Source organism: Protobothrops mucrosquamatus, unplaced genomic scaffold (genome assembly GCF_001527695.2).
Source record: "Protobothrops mucrosquamatus isolate PMUCROS unplaced genomic scaffold, P.Mucros_1.0 scaffold3441, whole genome shotgun sequence".
In the NCBI taxonomy this organism is placed as follows: Eukaryota; Metazoa; Chordata; class Lepidosauria; order Squamata; family Viperidae; genus Protobothrops; species Protobothrops mucrosquamatus.
In genome coordinates, this window is record NW_015389420.1 from 5168 (window position 1) to 15156 (window position 9989).

General features: G+C 50.7%; 2 protein-coding genes across 2 annotated transcripts; both read right to left on the bottom strand.

The window, feature by feature from the left end:
* Positions 1-3144: 3144 nt before the first annotated feature.
* On the bottom strand, positions 3145-4113 carry LOC107297650 (olfactory receptor 52E4-like). Its single transcript, XM_015827011.1, has one exon. The coding sequence runs from the start codon at positions 4111-4113 to the stop codon at positions 3145-3147; it is 969 nt and encodes a 322-aa protein (XP_015682497.1).
* Positions 4114-8456: 4343 nt separating this feature from the next.
* Positions 8457-9419, bottom strand: LOC107297651 (olfactory receptor 52E4-like). Its single transcript, XM_015827012.1, has one exon. It carries the CDS (start codon positions 9417-9419, stop codon positions 8457-8459), a length of 963 nt encoding a protein of 320 aa, XP_015682498.1.
* Between the last annotated feature and the right edge of the window lie 570 nt (positions 9420-9989).

A 9989-nucleotide genomic window follows, 5' to 3' on the forward strand; every position in this document is an offset into this window, starting at 1 on the left:
GCGACCCCCTTTTGCGGACCTCTGACAAGCAGAGTCAACGGGGAAGCCAAATTCACCCCTAACAAGTGTGTTACTAACAACTGCAATGATTCACTTAACAACTGTGGTAAGAAAGGTTGTAAAATGGGGCAAAACTCTCTTAAAATGTCTCATTTAACATCAGAAATGTTGGGCTCATTTGTGGTCATAAGTCAGGGACTGCCTGTAATAGCACCGGCAATGGGACTTGGACTTATCTACCACCCCACAGCGCTTTACAGCACACTCTGGGAGGTTTACGATGTCAAAGTGTTATTTGCATCTTGCCTCCAACAATTTAGGTCCTCATTCTACTGACCTCGGAAGGATGGAAGGCTGAGTCAACACCGAGTCCGCCAGGATCGAACAGCTGGCAGTGGGAATGCAGAGTGAGCCTGCAATGCTGCGCTCCAACCACTGTGCCATTTATTAAATAAATAAACAAATATACATTTGTGCATCACCTATGGGTAAAGAAACTACGGGTAAAGAAACTGTAAAAAAAGGGAGGGAACAACTTGTGATCTTCTTGACATGGTTCCGACAAATGAAACTCTTCAAAGAAAGGCATTGTTTACCTTAAAGAATCTTTTATTTGAGTAGCATAATATCGGCACTGCATAAGCGAAGCCAAAAACTGAATTCCCCTCCCCTGGGCACATAGTAGCAAAGGACAATTCCCTCCTCCAATTAATTTTCATAAATCACATTCCCCAATTAGCTTGAAGCACGGGCTTCCTCTCCAGCTCTCCAGCTGCCAATTCCTTATCAGTTCTGGTTACAATAACCTTGATTCTCACGCTAGGTTTAGTGTTGTTATGTCTAGCTGGACTCTCATTCACATCCCCCCCCACCATCATCTAACTCTAAAAGCAAAAGGTAAAAGATGGCTACATTTCCATCTGTTGTCAATGCAAAAACATCCAATATTAGCAGCGTTGACACCTGTGACATTAAACATGCTTTGGGTTAAATGCGGTATAAAACCCACCCAAGGACACTGGAGTGTGTGTGTGTGTGCTACACAGACTTTGAGAGGCAGCTCTCTGTGTCCTTCCTTCTGCTGAACAAGGTTTGTTTTGCAATCTCCAGCTGGTGGGATCGGTTTGAGTAAAGGGCACGGACCCTGTCTGAGCTGGGACTAGAGTCAGTAGGTCTTTCATCCTGAAGAAGATTGATTTGGATCAATTACATTCTCCCTCTCTCTCTCTCCCTCCCCCTCTCTCTCCCTCCCTCCCTCCCTCCCTCCCTCCCTCTCTCTCTCTCTCTCTCTCTCTCTCTCTCCTCCTTTTCTTTGTGTATCTACAGAAGTACAGATGGAAGAGAATATCTGCAGCTCTGGGTTGAACTGTGGAGTCCCTGAAGCTCTCGGAGCTGGGTGGTTTTCTTGCAGACATTTTTTGACCCAAGTAGGGAACATCATCAATGCGGGAAAGTTTTGCTCTCTTTTACATACTAGTGCAGGGGTAGGCCATATTGGCTCTTTTATGACTCGTGGACTTCAACTCCCAGAATTCCTGAGCCAGCTGTGCCTACCCCTGCACTAGTGGCTTCCCCTGTCAATGTTGGTGGGAGTGTTCTTGGTGGTTCCTTGAACAGACGGTTGTTTGTTGTTAGCTTGTTTGTCTGAGCTGGTAGTTTTGGCTAAATGCTAGAGAATTCTTAGAAACCCTAACCCTCAAACAAATCTGCCACCAACAGGCACATAAACATCTACAAACCATTAAAAAAAACAAAACAACCAGAACAGCAAAAAGGAAACAAAAAGACCAAAATGCCTCATCAGCAATCAACACCCAGACGAATAGAGGGCAACACCAAGATTAACATTACACCAACAATCAAGAAGTAAACAATACTCGAATCAGGGAATTACCAGTTCAGACAAATAATCAAACAGTAAACATCAGCCTAATTAAGGAAGCCTCAAGGACACCCCAGCAATGCTACAGGGCAAGTCGCTAGTATATAAAAGAGGGCAAACTCCCCCCCCCCTTCTGGCCTTGATGATGTTACCTAATTGGGTCATGAAGCATCTGCAAGAAAAAAACCAAGCTCAGAGAGCACCAAGGATTTACATCACTATCCCACTGTTGATAAACTAAATGTTTGCTGAGACAGATACCACAGGGTTGAGCAAGACAGCAACAATCAGTCATGGCCACAAAACCAACACAAGCAGACCTTGGTCAGATTCCTGGTTAGGGTCTCTCTTTGCAAGAGATGCAACAGATGTAGTTGCTTGGTAACTGGAGGATAAGGCCTGTGATGCAGTTCTTGCGCAATCGTTGAATGGAGCCCTTAGCAACGCAGAGACGTCAGACATGGGGGGGGGGCTCCTTGCAGCTGGAAAGAACCCTTTGGCCCACATGGCAAAGTCCGTGCCTGGAACTTGCAAGAAGACCTGCTCTTGCTTTAGGTGAGCTCCTTTCTCACTTTAGCGGGGACCCTCCCCCCCCCATTTCCCAGCTCCAAAACCGTAGACTTCCTCTTATGGCAGGAACTGTGGAGCCCAGCCCAAGAACGACGTAAAACAGTCCAGCCAAAGTTCAGTTCTTTATTGGCTTATGCCCAATTGACAGAATCTTGCCAGACTGAAGCCTTGCTAATCTCAAGCCACTGGATATATCCTAGAAGATTCTAGCTAGTGGCTATTCTGACTCTCTTCCTCTGTCTCCCGTCCAGCTCTGGGCTGGGCTGCCTCTCATGGCCTCCCCCCCTCCCCATCCTTGGAATCTGCCCCCCCTTCCTTGGAAACGGCTGCTTCACTTCAGCCCATCACACCAGCTCCCCCTTCTCAGGCACCGTTCAGCCGTTCAGTTGCTTCTGCTACAGATTTTCATGCAAATATTCACCGTTTTGAGTTCTTCTACCCAACAAGCTACTAGTTTGCCCTTGTGAACTCTTTGGGCACCAGAGTTTCCTTAAGCAGCCAGAGTCAAAGTCTTACATTCTTGTGTTCAATCCATTTAGTTAACGTCTCTTTTCATTCTATAAGAAAGCCACAGCAGAGTAGTGGGTGGGTGGCTGGGTGTCATTTCCCCTGGAGGAGGCCCTCAGGGGAAGCTTCTGCCTCACCTCCCTTCAGCTGGCTGAAGGCAACTCTTTTTTTACAGGAGGCAGAGGTCATTTCATGGAGAGTCTCCCAACCTGACGCCCCTGGGAGCTGAGCAGTCGGAGCACCCGTGTCCGGATCTCCCTGGTCCTCACGCCGTAGATGACCGGGTTGAGCATCGGGGGCAGAATGACGTAGAGGTTGGCAATGAGGATGTGGGCAAAATGGGGAATGTTGTGTCCAAAGCGGTGGGTGAGGAAGGAGAATAAAGCTGGTGTGTAGAAGACAAAAATCACGGCCACGTGGGAGCTGCAGGTGCTCAAGGATTTGAGTCGGGCCTCCTTGGAGGAGAGCCGGAAAACGGCCTGCAGGATCTTCGTGTAGGAGGTGGCGATCAGGATCAACTCCAGCACAAGAAAGGAAGCAACCCAGAGGCCGTAGAAGACATTGACGCGGATGTCTGTGCAGGCCAGCTTGGCGATGCCCATGTGCTCGCAGTAGGTATGGGGCATGTCGATGTGGGCACTGCAGAATGGCAGGCGCTTCGACATCACGGCCATCGGAAATATCAGACAGGCCGGCTTCAGAGTGATGCCCAGGCAAATCCAGATCACCGTGGCTTGTGTGAGGATAGTGGAGTATCTGAGAGGGTCACAGATGGCCACGTACCTGTCGAAAGCCATGGCCAGGAGCACCATGGATTCCATCCCCGTGAAGGTGTGGATGAAGAACATCTGGGCCAGGCAGGCATCAAACGTGATCTCCCCCAGGCCAAACCAGAAGATGGCCAGCATCTTGGGCAGGGTGGAGATGGAGAGGCCCAGGTCAACGAAGGAGAGCAGGCAGAGAAAGTAGAACATGGGCTGGTGGAGGCTGGCCTCGGTCTTCACCACGAAGAGGATGGTGAAGTTCCCCAGAAGAGCAATGAGGAACCCAGCACAGAAAGGGATGGAGAGCCATCCGTGCACCTCCTCCAGCCCTGGGACCCCCAGCAGGACAAACACGGGAGAGTAGAAATGGGTGCTGTTGGGGGGCCACATCCTTTCGCAGGTGGGTTGCTCTCAGTTGGGTTCCCTCCTACAGTCCATTCAATCTCTGCCTACCACAACTGCACAGTCGCTGATCAGTCGGGAAAGAGCCCCGCCAGCTGTGAGATCTTCTTCCCAGGAAAACCTTGGGTGGTCAAGGAATCCAACCGTCGGGGAGAACAGCTGCAGAGATGCACGCAGAATCTCTGGGTGGGGGGTCTGCAGGAAGAGAAGCAAGAGAATCTGAGGAGGCCGAGCACCTTCCTCTGAGGATGGGTGGCATTTATGCCATCTCCTGACAGAGCCCAGAAGTCCCATCCTGGCTGGAGTCTCCAGGGTGCAGAGACTAATTGCGGCATGTCTGTTCTTGGCCCCAAATGGGCCCTGATCATCTGGAGAGGTTTCTATCTGAGACATCGGCCTTCCTTCTAGGCAAACAATGGGAGGGGGGTCTTGCAACATGCCCTGATCCAAACAGTGGAGCATAGGTGAGGAGCATCTAAGGTCCCTGCAGCTGATGGTGCAGCCACGGTTAAGACTGAACATCTCCTGGGTCTTTGCTCATTGCATCCTACAAGCATACAGACATCCAGAGCATTCAGAGCCCCAGTCAATCAACCGATCACAGCCCACCCATCAGCCCCCATCTTGGAAGGAGAATCGCCCCCTCCCCAGAAGCTCTCCCAAGCAGCCGGGGCTTAACCCTCTGACCGAGGTCTCACCAGGAGGGCTGGCTCTGCCACTGGGGGAAGGCCCCTGCTGCTTCCTGGGTGTTTCCTTCCCTTCGGTTTGTGGCTCTTTGCAAACTGCAAGACAACCTTCTTGGGTGTGTGTGTGTGTGGGGGGGAGCATCCACTGAAAGCACCTGGGCCATCTTGCACAGGGCATCCTTGTCCTGGAGCCCTCGTGGGCGTAATGGCTAACGTGCAGAATAGGTTGTCCTCAACTTACAGCCTTGCCACCTCTTGCCTTGCCTTGCGCACAGAGAAACTGAGGGCTGCTGGCAGAGGGCAGGCGGGTGCCGGCAGGGCTGGTTCACAAAGAGAGGAGTTGCGAGGAAGTCAGTGGCAGGCTGGTGGCCCAGGATGGGCAGGAATTGGGGCTTGCAGAGTTGGCAAGGCTGAGCAGCTCAGAAACTAGGTTGACCTGACAGTCACAGCCTTACCCACCAAGGAGAACATTTGTAGCCCAGGGTGGAAATGGGGGGTCCTTGGTGCTCCCTGGTAGCTGGAGGGGTTTTCTTGCAGACGTTTCATGACCCAAACTAGGTAACACCATCAGTGCTGCAAGGAAGTTGGACTTGCAGAGAGGAGGAGGAGGAGGAGGAGGAGGAGGAGGAGGAGGAGGAGGAGGAGGAGGAGGAGAAGTTCTGTGAGGTACTGGGTGCTCTCTGAGCTTACTTGTTTCCTTGCAGACGTTTCATTGCCCAAACTAGGTAACATCATCAGAGGTAACCATCATCACTAACATTGATGATGTTACCTAGTTTGAGTAACGAGTGGAGAGGAGGAAGAGGAGGAGTCCGGAGGGGTGGCTCAAACCTGCAGAGGGTCCAGGGGCACGCCAGGTGCTGGGCTAGGGTTCTGCCAGGAGGGATGCCTGGGGTGCCAGCCTAGTCATTCTTTTCCCTTTTCTCTTTTTTTTTTTTTTAGCTCTTCCAACCTCCTGCCAGCTGCCAGCAGGAAGCACATGTGGACCGATGTTAATGCGAAGCTAGCTTCCTGTTTCATTTTTCTGACTGTTTTTATGCTGGTCATTTTTTAAAATATTTCGGGTTTGTGGATTATGGGGAATGTATTTTTTAATGGTTGCTTATAGTTCTTATAAACCCCTTGAATCAGTTTAATACACAATATACACCGGTGTCATGACTTCTTTTTCAAACTGTACCTGATAGGTGTGCACCAATATAATGAATCTTCAGGGACAGTCAAATCTACCGTGCAGTGGAAGCTTACATACACACGTGATGTATGATTTAGTACAGTGATGGTGAACCTTTTAGAGACCGAGTGCCCCAAAATTGCCCTGCCCCCGCCCCACCCCCGCCCCCCCTCAGGACCATCCACGGCCTGCCGCAGATCGCCCAGGCAGCCCTGCAGCACCATGGTGGCTACACCCTCCACCCGTGCCCCGCAGCATCATGTGCTGCCCAGCTGCCATGTGCTTGGCTGCACTGCTCCATGTGGGCTGCACCTGGGGGTGACTCTCCTCCGAGGGGGCTGCTGGGGAGGACTGGGCTGCGGGGGAAGGCAGGGCTGGGGCGACGGTGTGCGTGCCCACAGAGAGGGCTCCGAGTGCCGCCTCTGCCACTCGTGCCATAGGTTCGCCACCACTGATTTAGTATGTAGCAAGAAATATGTCGGAAAGAGTGTAACCTCATAGCACAGTGGTGGCGAACCTATGGCACGGGTGCCAGAGGCGGCACTCAGAGCCCTCTCTGTGGGCACGCGCGCCGTCGCCCCAGTCCTGGGCCTTCAGCTGGGTATTATAAAACCTTTTCGCTTTAGGCCTCTGCTGCCATGTGCAAAAAATAAAAAAAGGTTCAATCAGTCAATTTCAACTTCTCGCGGGAAAAAAAAGATCTTGCAAAGTTGGAATTGATTGATTGAACTTTTTAGTCCCACCCAGTCTGCCGTTAGCACTGCAGCCACGCCCACCCAATGGGCCACACCCACCCAATGGGCCACACCCACCCGGCACCCGACGATGCATAAGTGGGTTTGGGGTTGCAGTTTGGGCACTCGGTCTCTAAAAGATTCGCCATCACTGTCATAGCACCTCAGCCAATGTGGAACGAGGAGGGATGTGGCGGCCGGGACAGGATTGTATAAAGAAGGGAATAGTTTGAGTTGGAACTTTGGAGAGAATCAAGCTTTGATAAGCTTCTCTCCCTGCTTGTTGCAATAAATGAAATAAAAGGCCTTAATTGTCTCTTGGCTGGTTATTGGCCAGGCGAACTTGCCTCTGGTCACGAGGGAAAGTAGCCAGGAGCAGATAACAGCACCCAATTAGATTGACCCAGGCTTAAAAGAGTCACAGAGACATCAAATTCTGAACAGGTGGTTCTTTTAATGGTACTTGTTCCTCTTCAATAACATCATCTAATTATTCTATAGTACAGTGGCGGGATTCAAATATGTGAACAACCGATTCTATGTGTGGATGCCGCTTCCGGAAGCCCATTCTGGGTCTGGGCAACAAAAAAGTAGCTACCGGTTCTGCAGAAGTGGTGCGAACTGGCTGAATCCCACCCCTGAGTCTGTAATAGCAGATATTTAAATTTATTTTCAGAGTTCAAAAGTCCTAAGATCCACCAATTTTTTGTCCTCTGTTGCCCTCTAGTGGCCACCCTTCAAAGTCTCCTTGACAGTTATTCTTTTGCAGGAGTGGCGATGAGGGCGAAGGTTTGGTTGAAAGAAAAACCATCAGGTCCAGTTCCAAGCCAGGAGTAGATAAAGTGGAGGGTAAGATGCTGGAAATAAAAATGGAGGCTGCTCAAGAAAGAGGGTTCCTGTTTATTGATGAGCAGAACCAGCAACAGCATGCCGTTCTGGGACAGCCGACCAGATGGAGTTGAAGGAGAAATGGAGATAAAATCTTAGGCAGAAAAAAGCCCCCAGTCTCTCTTTTCTCAGGCAGAAACCTGAGGAGGCCACTCTTTAGAAATGGAGATTTGGCGATCCTTTCAGAAAGACTGGGGCCACCCTATTCATAAGCAAAATCCCCTCAGCCCCCACAGCTGACGGGGCTGAAGGCAGGTGTCTAGGTTGTACTCAACTGCTGTTCAGCAAAGTGTGGTATGTGTGTGCGTGTGTGTGTTGGAAAGATTCCCCATTGTGATTGTCGTGCTGATATGCAAACTGTTACAGATATTGTATAAGATTGCTCACAATGTGTGTTCCTTGGATCCCTAGAAGATCTGCACAAAGCAACGCCACAAGTGATTGCCTGGAGAGCTGAACTGGACTTCCAGTTATGAGGCCAGTGCCCCAAAGAAATATTGTGTGTAATTACGTGGATTGTGCATGTGTATGTTTACTTTTCTTCTGTCACGTGCTCATCATTCTCTCTCTCTCTCTCTCTCTCTCTCTCTCTCATCTATCTAACTATCTATCTATCTATCTATCTATCTATCTATCTATCTATCTATCTATCTATCTATCATCTATCTATCATCTGTCTGTCTGTCTGTCTGTCTGTCTGTCTGTCTGTCTGTCTGTCTGTCTGTCTATCTATCTATCTATCTATCTATCTATCTATCTATCTATCTATCTATCTATCTATCTATCTATCTACTGTGTATATGTGCATGAACGTACGTGTGTGTGTGTGTGTATTTGATATCTGCACCATCAGGCAGTGTGAGTCATGAGTCCCCTTTCTGAACTGAACATGCGCAGGATTCTTTTCCGGATCTCCCTGGTCCTCACGCCATAGATGACCGGGTTGAGCATCGGGGGCAGAATGACGTAGAGGTTGGCAATGAGGATGTGGCCAAACAGGGGGATGTTGTGTCCAAAGCGGTGGGTGAGGAAGGAGAAGAAGGCTGGCGTGTAGAAGACAAAAATCACGGCCACGTGGGAACTGCAGGTGCCCAAAGACTTGAGCCGGGCCTCCCTGGAAGGCAGATGGAAAACGGCCCTTAGGATCAGCACGTAGGACCCAAAGATCAGAACTAAGTCCAGCATGAGGAAGGCAATCGTGAACAAGCCGTAGATGCTGTTCGCCCGGATGTCTGTGCAGGAGAGCTTGGCGATGCCCATGTGCTCGCAGTATGTGTGGGCGATGATGAGGTGGGACTTGCAGAAGGGCAGGCGCAGAGTCATCAGCACGATGGGAATCACCAGAAAAGTTGGTCGCAACGCCACAAAGGCACACATGCAGGCCACCCGCTCTTTGGTCAGGATGACGGTGTATCTCAGAGGGTCACAGATGGCCACGAACCTGTCGAAAGCCATGGCCAGGAGCACCACGGATTCCATCCCCGTGAAGGTGTGGATGAAGAACATCTGGACCAGGCAGGCGTCAAACGTGATCTCCCCCAGGCCAAACCAGAAGATGGCCAGCATCTTGGGCAGGGTGGAGGTGGAGAGGCCCAGGTCAATGAAGGAGAGCAGGCAGAGGAGGTAGAACATGGGCTGGTGCAGGCTGGCCTCGGTCTTCACCACAAAGAGGATGGTGAAGTTCCCCAGAAGGGCGATCGCATACCCAACACACAGAGGGATGGAGAGCCAGGGGTGCAGAGCTTCCAGTCCTGGCACGCCAAGCAAGGTGCAGGTGGGAGAATAGAAGTGGGAGGCATTAGAGGCGGGCATCCTCCCGGGTCTCAGTGGCGGGAAAAGCACCTTGCGCGTGTTGATAAGGAAGAGAGGCCAGCATGTTCCAGCCCTGGACTTTAGACCCTGATGGAGCCGAGCAGCCGCTGTGGAAATCGGGAGCAACTGGCCCAGTGTGAAAAGGACCCTGAAAGCCACAGGAAATAACAATTAGGGAAAGGCAGAAGACAGAGAACTTCTGCACCTCTGGAGGCCCACCAGGGAAGCCCCTGCATCTCCTCAAAGAGTGGGGAGAGCCATTTGGGGAGGGTAGAAAAAAAGGCTCTAAGAATAGGAATAGCACGTAGACTTACAGTATATACCGCTTCACAGTGCTTTACAGCCCTCTCTAAGCGGTTTAGTCAGCATGTTGCCTCCAACAATCTGGGTCCTCATTTTATTGACTTTGGAAGGATGGAAGGCCGAGTCAACCTTGATCCAATCAGGATCGAACTCCAGACTGTGGGCAGAGTCAGCCTGCAATACTGCATTCTAACCACTGCACCACTGTCCCTCAAAGACACCCTCCTTAGTCCATGTGGCAGATTTTTCACTGAATCCAAATAACAG

Bases quoted from the DNA above. Each gene is read 5' to 3' on its own strand.
- LOC107297650 (XM_015827011.1), bottom strand. From the start codon at position 4,113: ATGTGGCCCCCCAACAGCACCCATTTCTACTCTCCCGTGTTTGTCCTG.
- LOC107297651 (XM_015827012.1), bottom strand. From the start codon at position 9,419: ATGCCCGCCTCTAATGCCTCCCACTTCTATTCTCCCACCTGCACCTTG.